At 28.4% G+C, this 17179-nt stretch overlaps 1 protein-coding gene across 1 annotated transcript in view; it reads right to left on the bottom strand.

Annotated features, from left to right (window-relative positions):
- Ppat-Dpck (Bifunctional Phosphopantetheine adenylyltransferase - Dephospho-CoA kinase) overlaps window positions 1-17179 on the bottom strand; it is a 29922-nt gene that overhangs the window by 5222 nt on the left and 7521 nt on the right. Inside the window, exons 3-6 of the mRNA XM_035353863.2 lie at window positions 17014-17145; window positions 8562-8813; window positions 2193-2277; window positions 1986-2083 (exon numbers count right to left, since the gene is read on the bottom strand). Coding sequence (XP_035209754.1) covers window positions 1986-2083; window positions 2193-2277; window positions 8562-8813; window positions 17014-17145 — 567 coding nt within the window. The remainder of the gene's footprint in view (window positions 1-1985; window positions 2084-2192; window positions 2278-8561; window positions 8814-17013; window positions 17146-17179) is intronic.

The raw sequence follows: 17179 nt of genomic DNA, 5'->3' as shown, positions 1-17179 counted from the left end.
GGAAGAAATACTGGCCAATCCATAAACAAATAGTGCATGAACTATGTCATTTGTTTAAGGCCAATTTTTAGGTGTGGTTTCATAGAATGGGCAATTTTTCAAAGCAAAGAATAATTCCTGATAAAGTTTTTAATTCAATAGAAGTCCTGAAATTATTACGTTTGTATATTTATTTACCTTCTTACTAAGGCCACTTTGAGACAATCAGTGATTTAACTTCCCAAGTTCTAATATCTACTTATTAATTAATTAATAGAAATAATGAAAATTATAGAAAATAATAACAACAAAATTTGTTAGACTATTCTAGTTACTGAGGTGTGAACCACATTTTCATTTTAAAAGTTTGATGTTTCAGAAAACTAATTTTTATGCAACCATAACACATATAAAAAGGCTAGAATTTTAACAAGAAATTTTTGAGTTTCTGTTTAATAATTATTTTATATGATTGATTACTTTTAATTATATTTACTTATGTTAGTTACTGGTATTAATTTTTGTCTGTATAAAACTTTCATTCACGTTTGAAAATTGCAAGTTCTTGCATGTGAACATAGCAAGACTGGACAGAAAGTTGATGCATGTCTCTTCCGACATGGTTAGTGCACACATGAGCCAGCATCATCTGAAGCTACAAAGTAGTTGCAGTGCTAAAGAAAATAGAGTTTGTTTGGACAGTCTAGTGTGTGCCAATAATACATTGGTTTTGATGGCTAACTTGTGATACTTTATGCTCCAAATGTCCTTGGATATTTTAAAAAATGTCACTTTTAGGACTAATTTGTAGTTCTATGTCGTTTGTTCCAAATGAGTTTGATAATTTAAATAAAAGTACACTTAAAAAAAAAAAAAAAAAAAAAAAAAAAAAAAAAAAAAAAGCTTAATACAGGTCACATCCTTCATCGCATGAAGAATGAACTTCAATGGATTACAGTTCTTCTACATTGATGCTTTGACAAAGTGATCCAGTCAAACTGATAGTGACTTTTACATAACATGAATACACAGATTTGTTGTCAACTGGAGAATGTACATAAAATTTAACGGGAATTTTACAGCAAAATTAATTTCAAGTTAATGAAGATGATTGAAATTACGTACATTAATTATATTCTTTTACCAATAGTACAGTTCTGTTACTTTAGAATAGGCACTTCATGGGTCATTTTCCCTCTTTTGGCGTGTCTTGTAAGCACGGAAAGAATTGCTGGAAAAGATGGTCGAGTCCTCTAATTTTCTAAAATCTTAAAATTCCCTCTGTAGCATCAAAGTAAGGTCGGTACAACAAAGTACTTATTTAATAACAGAGTATAACATCTGAAACTTGAAAGGGGGCTGGGCTTTGGATTGTCTTTTAAAATTAAATATATGCATTTATTTTTACCTAAAAGAAGCAAATTTCATTCGCAGTATGATATACATTCATTGAGTGGATAGACAGGATGGATTATTACCAGATGCTGTTCAGCATGCAGCCAACTAAAAGTTGTAAAATACTTTTTGGTATTGTATTGTGGTTTTATAAGGTATTGTTATATTTCTAAAATGATATATAAAAGAACAAGATGGCAATTAAAATACAAGTGTACTTTTCAAAAGATAACAGTATTCCCAGGAGAATGACTGATTTATAAATAATACCAAACATATGAAATAACAGATGAAATAATACCAAAAATAATGATCACACAAAATTTTTAACAAACATAGGGTTGAAACACAGTCCAATAAGAAATTGTCAGGTATAATATCAAATTCAATAATGCATTAAAATTAATTCAATAATACATAGTGCAAATTCAATAATATGCTATGCTAAAAATATGGTATTACGTTTAAGCATTTAAATAATAAGCAGGATTGAGGTTAATTAAATTTACTGTACAAAAATAAAATTAATATAACAGTTTATATAAGAGGGAAAAGTGGTCAGTAACAAAGGACATGAATGCGAGGAGATAGAAATTATGAAACAAACTTACTTCAGGAACAGGCAATATTGTAGTCCATATTTCATCAACAGCAGTTTTTAATTTTAGTTCTAATAATGTTGATTGTTTCAGAAGAACAATACACCTACCTGAAAGTTAGAATCTAAATTATTTTTAAATGGAACTAGGAGATATAATTTGCTTTATAACATCGATTAAAGTACCATAAAAAATGAGTGAATTATAAGCATAGTCAACCTGTTCTGAGATGAACTTGTAATTTTTGTTCAATAATGTAATTCACTTTGTTTGATATTGTATGAGCAATCCACTCTCTTTTTTCCTGGGAAAAACATTTCAAGTTAAATAAAAAAGCAATTCATCACACAAAAAAGAATACATTTCACACATTTTCTTATTTCGATTTGAATAATGAAGCAGATATCATTCATTCATTATAAAATGGTTACACAAAATTCATATATATATATATATATTGTAACATATATATATCTTTGCATTGCTAAGCTACCAACATTATACCCAATGAGAAATGTAAAGAAACCTCACTATAAAATATCCTCACTTGAAGATGCATGCGTTTGAAATGTTTCAGTTTTTCTGTAAGTTTGAGTAATTTTGCTGTTTGATGAAAATGGTGAAATTTCTTTAAAAACATACATTACAATATATTCACTATATAATTAATATATGCATACATTATTATAAAATATTCATTATTATTATAAAATAGTCATGCATTGTTTTCTTCATATGCTAGGCTAAATGAACTCATTTGGAAGCTTTTCATAATTGTTACTCTAATAATGGATAATTTCTATCTCAATAATACATTTAAAGAGATACTTTGGTGTATTGTGGTTTTATAAGTTATTGTCATATTTCTAAAATGATATATAAATGAACAAGATGCCAATTAAAATACAAGTGTACTTTTCAAACGATAAGAGTTTTCCCAGGAGACAGTATTTTGGAAATAATTTATTTTGATTACAAATGCTTTTTCTTTGAAGAATGCTAATAATAATCCTTATTAAAAATAAAAGTAATTAGTCATCAAAGTCAAAATAAAGAAATAAAAGCTAAACATAACACAAATAAACACTTAGCATTTACATTCAAATTCATAACTTTAACTTTTAATAAATTAACGTTATAAATATATGTATACAAGTATAATATAGTTATCTTACTTTACTGTATTATAATATAGTTACCTTACTGTATCACAATATACTATTAAGTTATATGCACCATGATGATTTCACAATTAATATATGAAATACAAAAACTAAAGTTAAACTGAGATTAAGAATGTAATGCTCTTACTGAAGCAACATGTTAAATTTTTTTCATTCAAAATTCAAATAATCTGAACACACTAAAGCTTTCATTTATATGTTATATTAACTGCTGTTTATGCATCAGAAAATAAACTTTTATTGAAGCATCTATTTTTTAATACTTTCACTAAGACAACATGAAATCACTCATTTAAAGATTTTAACGATTTGAAAAGATTCTTGGCAGGAAGGACATAGCTTTTTCAACAATGAACTATAAAAAGTTTAGCAAAAGGTTTGCATTTTATTTTATAAAAACAAATATCAGATTCTAATTAAATGTTTTACATTTTACAAAAACTAGAAATGCATATAACTGCACATGAAACAAAAATATTTTAAAAATAAAAAGTCTTTAAAATTTTAATAAAATTTTAAAAAATGCACAGAAAATATTAAATAACAAGAAAATTTAATTATACTGCACAATATATGATACACACAACCCACATTATTTTCTTCTTTAACATCAGTTGTTCTAGGAGATTCCAAGGTAAATTGATTTTCAAAACAGTTTACAGTTTTTAAAGATTTATGATTAAATTCCCATACTATTGTCTCATTTTAAGAAAATTAAATTAAACGTTAATGGAAAATACCAGAAGAACATTTAATAAACAATTTGCTAACCCAAAATATATTTATTAAAAATAGATGCCATTTTCCGAGATTTGCTTAACCTTTTAACTGTCAAGTTATTTTGATGATTTGGGTGCATAATATGTTAATTTTTTTTTTATTCCAAAAATAAAAGTTTGCCTCGCAATAAAATAATAATAATAATAATAAAAAAAAAAAAAAGAAAAAAAAAAAGAAAACTGCACATTTTTAACTTTAACTTCTATTCTTTGAAACCTTCAGCAAAGTTTTGCCATCTGTTGAATTGAAACTGAAATAAACTTCTCACGATATATATTCGGGTATAACAATACGATGCACTCAAAAAAAATTAGCCCGAGTAATGTTTGGGCTTGACATTTTGGAATACAAGTGCTGTGCCCGAGGTTATTTCGGGCATGACAGTTAAAAGGTTAAATGTTAAGTTATCTACAATGTATTTGATTGAACTTTAAGTAAATTAAATCAATTGTCAGTTGCAAAAAGCCTAACATAAGTCAAAATATGATTAGGAAGGGAAGAGATTTTTCTTGGAGAAAGTAAACAAGCAAATAAAAAGAACAAAGGGCTTGTATAAGCCTCTTACAGCTCACCATTGAGCTTATTAGACACACATACACACACACACATATACATATATATATATACAGTGGAGTGTCATTTATACGTATTCAAGGGACCATTCACAAAATGATGTATAAATGAGAAAGACTTACAAATAAAACTTAAATTTATGATGTGAAATATATATATATTAGCTGTCCAATTTTGATACTACTAACATATTACTGCTCTACACATTTTTATTGTCATGCTTTTAATTTGTTTAATATATTTACTATGTACAAACAAATTTAAAATTAATATTTTAAAAATATAATTAATATTAACAGAGTTGCCACTCAATCAGGAGAATGAAATTCTCTGACTTTTCCAGGTGTGTTTTAAGAAAATTCCAGTCTATTTGCATAATGCCCATTGATTGTGCTAACAGGTAAATTAATTATGGAACCACTTGACAACACAAAAATTTGTCAATTACATATGACTTATATATATATAATCCCGAAAGAATTACTATTATAACTATAATAGGAGTTGTTTTCTCCACTGAAGTTTGAGATTAGAATCTGCCCAATCTGAATTAAAAATTGTCTTTTTTTTCAGACATTTTGCAGCTAAATGAAAGAAAGAAATCTATTTAAAGATATTTTAAAATAAATTCAGGTATTTTATATTTATATAGCAGCATACATACGCAAAAAGTATGTGCATTAAATTTTGTGATGCTGCTAGAATCAGGATTATGCCAGAGAAAATTTTCTGAAATTTGAAAGTATTATTCACTAATAATAAATTAATTCAGAGGAAAGAAGCAAAATTTAATGATACGAATAAAATTAAAGTAAAGATAATTACTTAAAAATTGAATTAGAATAATCAATGATATTTTGGCGATTATATTAAATGGTTAGCCTAGGTGACTGATTACTTTTTTTTTAATTTTACTGCAAAATGACAACTAAGGCACTTATTAAAAAAGAGTTTAAAAGATTTTGTGGTAAAATCCTAGTCTACACTACGGCCTTGGCACGATTTTCAAAATTGTCGCCAACACCAAAATGACCCGTTTACTGCTCATCATAATGTCGTCAAATGCCGTGTACCATATATGGAGGTTAGAATAACCTCCTTAGTACCATGCGCTAGGTTTAAACCAATTTTATTTTTTACGAGAATACATATTTTTTTTAGTTCAACATGCGCTGATCATGCCCATGCAGGTCTTTTGATTCTCGAGGCTACTGGAAACCAAAGTTGCTAGAAACTTTCTTTGTCTTTCTAAAAGACAATCTAATTAGAGCTGCAAAAACTGGCTCTATGCCAGCTGCCTGAATGACACTCACACAGTACATAATTCGCCAAGAAAGTGATTGCTTCCAATATCAGCGCAAAACTCGTTTTTTTGGGGGTATCGCCGTATGAAATTTCTTGACTTTTCCAGATTTTGACTAAAATATTTAAATTCCCTGACTTTTCCCGTTAGTGTGGTAACTCTGTATTAATAGTTTAAGCAATTAAACAATTTTTTATAATTAATATTTAAAAAAATATTGCTGATAAATAAATTTAACATATTTTAAAAAATATTAATACAAACTAATCTGTTTAAAAGCATAAGAATTCAAATTTCTGTACGTAGTTATGTAAAATTTGAAAAGAAAAAAAAAAAAAAAAAAAAGAAAAGAAAAGAAAAGAGTCATACTTTTATTTGAATTACTATCTTGAATAAGTAATATTTTTTCAACGATATTTTAAATTTAACATATTTTTAAAGAAAAGTCTTTTAATTATCCTCTGATGTGTCTTTTGATAATGAATAAGCAAAGCGCTATGAATTGAATTCAGCTCTTGAGTACAACCAAAGAAATTTCTGAGTGTGTCAATGCAGTAAGTAGCATTTTGAAATGAAGATGGGATTATTTCTACATCCCCAATACTTAAATGTTTTCAACCAGTTCTTCAACTGTGCATATGGCAGCATTACATGGGCATCAACAGTGCATGCATTCCTCAATTGCAGTGTCTAATCCCACTCATTTTCAGTCTTCTTCATGCATAATCAGAGTTTTATTATCATTTTTATTGCAAGCACTTTCAATTCACTCTGGGTTCAGAAATCCCCTTTAATGAATCAAATTTTGAATTAATTGTGGTTTTACCTGATCTCAGACAAGTAAAATCATATTCATAGTCTCAATACTTCAATTTTCCCGTGCATTTCCTGTAGTTATATTTTGAAGAGCTATTTGAATCAACCTTTGGCTGTAGAATATTTTCAAATTTAAAATTACACCCAGATCTAAAGGTTGTAGTACACTAATGCAATTTGCTGGGAAGAAAACAATTTTGCAATAAATCTGTCATTTCAGAATGGATAGTGCAAATGAACCATAAAAAGTAAAATTTTGTAGTTTAGTCACCTCATAGTTTTATTTTCTTGAGCCATTCTGCAAAAATGTCCATAGTAGTTTCTTATTTGCTTTATATTATAACAACAGAGTTTTAACATGTTTGAAGAACCTTGGCTTTTGTGACTTTCACAGACATCCATTTTTTCCATAGCATCAGTATCTGCACAAAGTAACATTGTGAGATGTTCTTTACTTTGCTTAGCTACATAACACTGGTTGGCTTTGAAAGCTAGGGTTCTTCCAGCCATAAGTTTAAAGAAAAGAACAAAACATCAACATCAAAATTAGCCATTTACTGAGGTGAATACATTCTTGAACTACTCTTCAGTTGCCTCAGCAGTAACACATTTTGATTCTCTATTTATTACGACATCATAGTTTTTGCTTCTTTTATTCTGGTAGGTATTTCATGGCATTTGCTTTAACATTCTATTTAATGATTTGATGGCAAATTGCTGTATTCCTACAGAAATTTTACTGCACTTTCTTCCACTGCACGTAAATTTTTTAAGCACATATTTTAAAATTGAGTTAAGGCAAAAAATATCACAGTTTGTTTTATAAAAGTCTTTGAACTTGGTATATCACAAAAATAATGCATATAAAAATGGTGACATTACTTGTTGAAATTAAAAAATTGTTATGCGCATGTTTGCCAGGATTTGGCACATTCTGAAAAATTGTCAACTTCTACTAAGGTGATTGTGCTTACACATAAAGACAGCAAAAGCTCAGAAAATGCTGAATGCCAGATACGTGAAAATTATGGAAAGTTGAGCATATAAAAAAGTAATTCACAGCAGAAAAACTAAATGAATAAAAGAAGAAATTTCTGTTTTAAAACTACAGAAGCAGTCATCAACAAGCTTAAATTAATATTATGCAACATTTAAAAAACAATGAATTTCAAACATAAAAGCCAATATAGTATTTTGATACGCATTATACATATGAAAATAAAACATTTTAACTGATTATTAAAGCCTGTCAAATATAACATACAGATAAGATCCCACCAAATTTATACCAATCATTCTGATGGAAGTTTGAAACAAATGATCCTCTTCATTAATTTGAAAATCATGAAAAACAAGATTAAATGCCTGTCATGAATTTTAGAATATCTTATACGTTCCTATGCTGCACTGACTCCTACGAGGAGTGCCCAGTTCCAAGGATGAATGAATTCTTGGAATAATATGAGAACAACAATGGCTAGAGAGGGGTGTAACCAACAGCTAAATGAAAGCCATGTAATTGCAGTCACATTTGAGATGTTACAAGTAGGATTCTGTACTGAAGCCTTATATGTGCTTCATAATGACTTTATAAGTCTGTCATTTGCTTAATTTAAGGTAAAAAGAACTAAAATTTAAAAAATATTTAGGTTAGTTGAATGCTGGATAGTTAAACTTTTCAAATACCTTTTATTTCAATGAGACAGTTACTTAAATGAGATAGTTATTTAAATAAGACAGTTTTACTATGCAAAATGCTTTTATACTACAGTGGATTTGCTTTACAAAGTTTTGAATTTTTTCGCAAACTGGAAATGTTCAAAACATACAAAGTCCACAGTAGTAGATAATATATTAGCTAATTATACATATACATTTAAGATTTAATCAAATTTTAAAGTACAATAAACAAAATATTTCATAGATCAGTACCTTATTTTCTAGACATTCAAGGGTCAATTTTTCATAATCAAAAGAACCATCATCCCTGGTTAATTTATCATCAAAATGTTTAGTTATTTTCTCTTTCAAATCCTTATCTTCATTCAGTACTGAATGAATTACATCATTGCAACATACTAAGAACACACCAAATTGTTGAAAACACTTAGCTATATAAGATTTTCCACTCATAAGTTGTCCTTTTAAAAGAATGATATAACTTGTGTTAGAATTTGGAATGATCTGTAATATACAAAATTGAGAATAATTAATCAAATCATTTAAAAACACAGAACAATAAAAAATTCTTAAATGAGTAATATAATTTGAAATATTTTAAGACTAAACTAACAGAATAATGAAATGTGCATTCATATGCATTGTCTTACATTCCATATGATAAATGATCTTGCTTATTGTCCGATAATCCCCCCCCCCAAAAAAAAAGAAAAAAATCTGAAAGAATTCAGATTTTAATGTTGCACCAGAGAATTTGGTAAGGTTTTTTATGCTCTTCTTGAGTTTGTAGTTTATCTATCTGCTCTTGAACTCCCTCCTGCTGACAAAATTTTTTTTCTGTTTTTACCTTTATTATTAACTCACTTTATTCAGACTTATGCCACATAAAATTCAATGGCAAAATCACAGAACTTAAAAATAGCACATTTTAAGAATTCTCCAAACAGATTAAGTGTGGCCCTACATTTTTAGGGCTATCACTTTTTATCCTCACTTTTATTGTGCGTTTCACTTTTCGAATAACTAGCTACTGGCACAGCCAGCTGCCTAAAATATTATTATAAAAAAAGATAAAATAAAAATCTGAAAGCTTTCAGATTTTATATTACACTCATTTCCCCCCCCCCATTTACACATGCATATACGTTTCAAGAGCATTTGGGTTAAAAATATTTAAAAACAGCATATGTTTAGAATTTCTGATAGACAGTTGAGCATGCTGAAGATAAAAATATTTCATCCCATACAATGCATTGCCACTGCTCACATTGAAATCATTGAATTTCTTAATAAAAAATTCAATTGCAAAATATGAAACAGATAATAAAGCAAATTCAAAATTCGGGCTTCCAAGTGCCTATATTCGGGTAGAGAACTACATTATTCAAAATTTGATGTCTCTAGGTTTCTTTGTTTTTTTCACAATGCAAGAAACAAACATACATTCAAGCAGATTGTTCATTATTTAATTTCTTTAAATATAATGCAGGGCAATAATGTTTGGTGGCAACAGTTTGAAAAGTGATATCGCCATTTATAGTGATTTGATTTGATGCAAAATGACATTTCAAGACTTCTGGGCTAACACCTCTTTTGGGCTAAAAAGGAAAAAAAATATATAAAATGCTTTTAAGAATTCCAGCTAGTGTCATTTCATTTATCCAGTACGTAATTAATAAGAGAGAAAAAGAACTGCATTTATTACTTTTAAACTATTTAGTTTGTTAATCAGTAACAGGAAGATTAAATTTTAAGGAAAAATTAAATATCTTATGCTTTGCCAAATAGCAACAAACTGACACCTCGAAGTTACAAATATTTTATATCTAAATCTTTAGAATTTCCTGTAAAGTGTTAAATGTTGCCATATATTTTTTTATATTCAATACATGTTTTCTTTAAAAATAATATACAGAGATAACATTTGGTGGCAACATTAAAATTTTTTTTATCTTATCTCCATCCATGCCACTTTTGCCATTAAGTGACAAGCAGCCCAGTAAAATTAATAAGAATGAAAACTTTTGAAAATGAAACATTTGAAAAGTGATATGAATAAAAAAGTGAGGCTCAAAACAAAAAAAGCATCACTAATGCTAATAATAATAATAATCAGTACTTTTCCGTTTTGCCGGCACAAACGATAAAGTCGCCAATAATGGTAACTGATGCCAAACGGAATATCTTTGAGTGTAACCTTTTACGCCTCATTTTCAAAACACACAACCATTTCTTATCATATTGATTTTCTTTCAATACTGGCATACAATTACATAGAATTTTTACAAGATAGCTAAATTTTATGCCCTAAGACCATTCACGATAATTAAGTCAATTAGGATGCAATCAAACCGCTCACCTGAAGGCGAAAATAAAGAAAAGGCAAAATCAAGGGTTAAATTCATCAATTCTAATAAGAACACACTAGCGAAGTAAAGCACTGTGGTTTTGCATAATTTGTGAGTAAGCTATTCGTACGAATTGAAATAATTCCTGCATTTAAACTTGTATTCCAAATTAAGATTTAACTTGAAATTAATGTAGATAATTACTGAGAGAATTAGATTTTTGTAGTGTAGTTTATGTGAGATGAGATCATTTGGGATCACATGATATGAACCGGCAAATCAGGATGTTGAACCATGAAAGCATAGTAAATTCTTAAATTAATGTCTTTTTACAAATATATTGTCTTTATTTATTGTCTTTTTACAAAATTTTAAACATATTAAAATGTTTATGCCTTCAGAATAAAAAATTCTCAGATCTAACATTTGTTAACACTTTTTATGTGTATACTGTATGTTATCGCCAACAAAGTCTGCTTGGCAAGATTTGTGCCAGCAAAACGGAAAAGTACCCAATAATCATTGTTCAGCTATGCGTAAATTTATTAATTTATAATTTAGTACTTTTACAAAACTGATTCTTAGGAAGAAAATCGATAAAATGAACTGTATATTACACATTAATAAAAAAAAAAAAAAAAAGAAAAAAAAGAAAAAGAAAAATTATGGGAAACACTGAAAGATCACTTCCTAAAGAGCAACAATCAGAAAGAATTACTCTATAATAACAATAATAATGAACCAATAGAGATTACCTAAACCTAATTTGACAAAATTAAGTAAAAACAAACTAAAAAAAATTATCGACTTCTGGATATGCAATGTGTATAAATGCAATAATAAATGTGTCAATAAAACCTACACATGAAAAATGTAAGGGAGGAGGGGAATATATTCACTAGCAAATCCTGAACCATGTCAGACAGTACCTAAACTTCAGTGTACAGCAATATGCATCATTAAAGTTTTTATTAATAAATGAACAAAATATAATAAATGTCTTATCAGCAATAGGATGAATTAATTTACAATAAAAATTTAAGTGAACAGCATTTTGAATGAATACATATTCTAAAAATGTGCATCTTCTCACTAATTGCACAGTGGGAAGGTGCACATTCTTATGCCTTGATTACAAGCTATTTAAAATACAGTCTATATGTATGTTTAATATTTTTCATCTTAGAATGAGTGCTTAGGTCAAAATGCTGATAATTTAATTTTGGTATTGTCAAATAATTGATCCCACTGCTAATGAGACTATTCTTGAATGTATTACTTCTTGTTCATAATGTTTTTCTCATAAATACAAAAAAGAAAATAATACAAATCCCTGTATATTACAACTTAGGAATTTAAAAGTCTAACCTACTTTGGGTTTTGTTAGTGAAGATTAGTTCATTTTACTTTTTCTTCCACAGATTTTATCAGTACACATATTGCTAATCATTGTACACATTATATATTCAAAAGCCCCTTTGTTATTTTGACTTTATTTTGTCGGAATGGATTTTGGTGATCACTTGATGAATTATATATATATATGTAAGATAAAAATATATAAATCTCTTATAATTTAAACTAGCGATAGCACTTCTCTATTCCAAAAATAATAACTTTTCTGTCCTGCATCATTTCTCGATCAATTGATATTATATGACTTGTGTAATGTTGATCATGTAGCTAATTCAGAACTTGAACTCAAAATTTTGAAAACTGAAATTTTTTCTTAATAAGCAACTTACACCGAAACCTTCTCTTAATAGACTGCCATATTGGATAACTGCACATACTTTGCTTTGATCTCTGTTCTTGCTAAGATGCCGTGTGGCTGTTCTTTTCCTATCGCAACAACATCAAAAATGCAAATGCTCTCAAATAGGCATGATTACAGTTCTAAGTGAATTATGGCTGCAAATGTCAACTGAAAGTAAAGATGAATTTTTAATACACCTCGACTGCCGAGTTTGCCTTTCATTATGGATTCAACATTCTATATCATCAATGTTGCTACATCTTTTTCATTATACACACACACATATATAGATATACAGAGTAACAGAGTGATTATGTAAAAAGCTTAGGAAATGCTGAAGGTTGGATATGTTAAAATTATGGATAGTTGAGCATATCAAAAAATTTAATTTACAGTAGAAAAGCCACATAAATGGATGAAGTAATTTCTGGTCTAAAATTATAAAAATAGTCATTTTATTGATCAACTTATCTATATTTAAATTATGTGAATTGAAAAAAAGTGTATTTCAGGCATAAAAACTGATGTATTTATAAGAAAGTAAAACATCTTATCTGAATATGAAATCCTACTGACCATGAAAGCTGGCTGAGATCCCACCTAACTTGTGCCAATCAATCTGGCAGAAGTCTGAAGGAAGAGATAACTCTTTATTTAGTTGGATAATCAAGAGATACATTTTACAAATATAACCTAAGAAAAACTTAAATAGCCTATCCTTATTTTTACTATTGCATTGCCACTGTTTATCCATTTTCAAATAAAGTTCCTTATCATACCCGTTAATGCAAATTTTTCTTGATGTCAAGATCCTTAACTTTTAAAATACGGGATAAAGTACCTGTTAATGCAAATTTTCTCAATGCCAAGATCCTGTAACTTTCAAAATACACTATAAAGTCTGAGAAATAGAACTATTGAGATTTCAATGATTCCAAATTGTTAGATCATCAATTTGAATCAGGTAAGTTTACACATAGAAATTAAAAAATTAAAAATGTTTTTGAAATAATGAAATCAACATTTACAGAGAGAAAAAAAAAAAAAAAAAAAAAAAAAAACATTTGCAATGTTTCCTTAAAATTTTTTTGACACAAGTTTTTTAAAGGCTTTCATTTTATGTATAAATACCTTCTCTTTAATTTTACAGAGAAACACAATTTTTTACATAACTTTAGCTACAAAATTCAACTGTTCAAGCCCTAGTATTGCCATTTCAAGAAATCCCATTAAATAGTCAATGTAAATATTTTCATTTTAAGCAATCTTTTTATTACATTCTTCACAATTTTTGGCAATGTTTTCTGAATTTTAAACAACAGTACAGGTTTTGGTATAGTTGTTTAAAATGCTCCAATTTCTTTTTCTATGAGGAGCATTCAGCTTGTAGGACAAATTTCTCAAACTATATGATGGATATAAGGGAGCTAATGACAGATGTAAGTGCATTCATATTTTAAACATTACAAGGGGGTTCCGAGTAGTAGTCCTGCACATGCTTTGCGATAGCTCTACGAGTCTGTCATTTGCTTAATTTTTCATTACAAAAAATTTGAAAATATTCTAGTTAGTTGAATGCCAGATAGTTAGGCTTTTACTGTATATAGACATCTATGCGTATGTACAAGAATTTTTATTTTTTAAGCAAGAAATCTGCATGAAGCAAAAATTCTATTCCAATATCACAAAAATTTCATTTTTCATGTAAACTTTACATTTGTGTTTGAAAATAAAGCAAAATCATTTGATTTCCTAGGCTTAGAGTGGGAGTAGGGTCTTTTTATATTCGCCCTTTTGTTCATTTGATTAAGATAAAGATAACTTTCCTTTTTCCATTTTATGAAACAGAATTTATTTAGTTTTTCTAGTCATTTTAATTAATTAATACTTGTTATATTATTTAATTTGTTATTGTTACAACTTGATGATGGCAAGTAGAACTTAAAGTGAATTTTACAATGAAATTGTATGTGAATTCTTTTCTATAACTTTCATAATAACATATGAAAAGATAATATTACCATACATTATATTGATTAAACATTTCTCCGAAACTAATTTTAACTTAAATTTCATTTCAAAAAATGGCTACAAAAAATAAAAAATATAGGTTTAAAGATTACTAGTATTTTCCTGTATGGATTCAATTTTTGCTTACACTTTTACTTCTATGCTACATAATTAACCTACTATTCATAATCTAAAATCAGTGCTTTATTACAGAATTGCATAATAATAATATGAAACCCAGCTGATCTGTGTTAATGTGACCCATGATATAATAACTCATAAAAAATCACAAAATATTTTCCGCAAACCTATTTTCTATCTGATACAACTATTTAATATAATATCTTGTTTTATTGATAACCTGAAAGGTATTGTAACACAAATGAACTTTAGTACAGTCAAAAGTCGTTAATTTGGACTCGTTGGGACTTTAACGATTCCGGATTATCGATTTTTTCGGATTATAGATCATCAGTTTAAATCTGGTAAGATGGCATGCAGAAATCATAAAATTAAAAATATGAAATAAAGAACAATTATGATCTAAAGGGTATCAAAATTTACAAAAAAAAGCTTAATATTTATTTGTTTACTTTATTAAATATTTCTTTCAATGTAAGTTGTTTAAGTTGCTTCGTTTTATGTAATAACACTTTCTCTTTAATTCTATAAACAGACATAATTTCTTGTTCAGTTACAAAGTTCCACTGTTCAAGTCCTGTAATTGCTGTGTCGAGAATACCGACTAATTTGTCAATCGAAATTTTTTCGTTTTCAATAACCTCTGTGTCACTTTCTTCACTATCAGAAGCAAATTATAATGACGAGGAATTTGATTTAAATCATATCAAAGACGGAATACATCGAGATGAAATACTACATTTAGTAAGGAATTATAAGCCAAATAAAATGAAAACATCTGCCCTGAAGATAAGGATAGTGCTGACAGATCAACTTCCAATTCATTGCACGTCCCCCCCCCCCCCGCAGAGCAGCGTGAAATTGATAAACAGATTTCGGAATGGTTAGGTAATTTTTTTGCAGCAATTCCTTTTTTGTTTAATGGACTTCAAAACATACTTTTGCTTTGTAGATCCTTTACATATTAGTAAATATATATCGGAAATTCTATTTGACATAATCGAAAGTTCAAGCTTACTTTTATAAAATTGCTCTAACAGTCTGCAAAAAATAATAAGCCAGATCCAATTCGAAGATTAAGGAACAATGCAATCTGCAACATTAACTGAATTAAATAATTTTAACTTAGCTTATACTGTCCGTTATATATTAAATGCGCATGCGTAAACGTATTTTGTGCATGCGCACACACATATTCGCAGCAGTAAAGATCTTACGCACATGCATCAACGTGATGCATGCGCAGAAAGTTTGTAGCTTTGAGGTCTGGATTATAGATCATTCCGGATTATGGGTGTCCGAATTAACGACTTTTGACTGTATTAGTATAGTACATTATATTACAGTACTTTGGTGTACTTGTTGATTTTTAATTATCCTGATCTGAACCTACAGACGAACTAAGTCCATAAATTCTATTCTGTTCAAGAGGCAAAGGATATTCAGATCTCATACTTTCCTAATTGTACTTTCCTCTCTCAAATCTACTAATTAACAGTCACTTTTGTCCTAAACTATATATTTGAGTCTCAAACTACACTAAGTTTAAACAACATATTATTTATTTATTATTATTATTACATATTTGTTCGGCATGCTATTGTATCTTTACATATATGAATTCCAGCATGCATCCACAGTGCAATACATTATCAGTTGCCTAATTCGCATATATACACTGCTAGCCATTAAAATTACAACATTATGAAAGAAAGCAAATAGAAAAAAGATATTTATTACACATAAACGGTATGGCATGAAGACAAAATGATTAAATTTGTAAGCATTTTGGAGAGTCACAGGGGTGCGAAATTATTAGAAACGGCTGCCACCCCTGGCAACTAAAGCAGCCCTTACCCCATTAGGCATGAAGTCAAACTGGGCTTGGAAGCTGATGACACAGGCCTAAATGACAGGCCTAAATTTGGCGAGATCACTACCAATTTTCATGACTGAAGGCATTTCAGAATTGAATGTGATGATTTACTTTGGCATTTATATCTGGAATGCCCTATTTCATTCGTTGTCTCATGTTATTTAAATGCAGACATTTGAAATTCAAGTTAACCCATAAAATCACTTATTTTATAATTTTAGACAGGAAATTTTTTTCCATTCACTTGGCTTTTCTACCATGAACTGTATTTTTTATATGTTGAATTATCTAGAATTTGCTAGAATTTGGAATTTCCGGAGCAAATAGTCAAGACTTTACTGTATAATATTGGGCATGAGTATATATTTTGTTACAACAGCAAGGAGCCACAAATATCAAAAATAAAAGCAGTAGAAGACTGAAAGATTGAAAATTGTTGATTTACTTCTTTATTTTAGTCATATAATAGCAATAAAAGGTTATTCATAAAAATGATTTGTTATTTTAAGTCATATAGAAGTAAAAAAAAACTAATTACATTTTAAATACAGTTTTAAATTAGATAAAATTTACTTGAGATTTCAGGAGAGGTTTTCCTAGGAGATGCATACGATTTGTTGAAGAACTCATTTTTTCTTCTTCTTCTGGATTTCTGTTAGCATTTTGCACTAAATCTACAATGTACATACTCAGTTCACTCATGCCCTAGAGAAATATAAATTCATAATATTAAATTAAT

The sequence above is a fragment of the Stegodyphus dumicola genome, chromosome 3, assembly GCF_044657685.1.
Source record: "Stegodyphus dumicola isolate Sdum_Otavi_A_Nest chromosome 3, ASM4465768v1".
In the NCBI taxonomy this organism is placed as follows: domain Eukaryota; kingdom Metazoa; phylum Arthropoda; class Arachnida; order Araneae; family Eresidae; genus Stegodyphus; species Stegodyphus dumicola.
The sequence above is the reverse complement of the archived record's forward strand: the minus strand, read 5'-3'. Positions and strand labels throughout refer to the sequence as shown.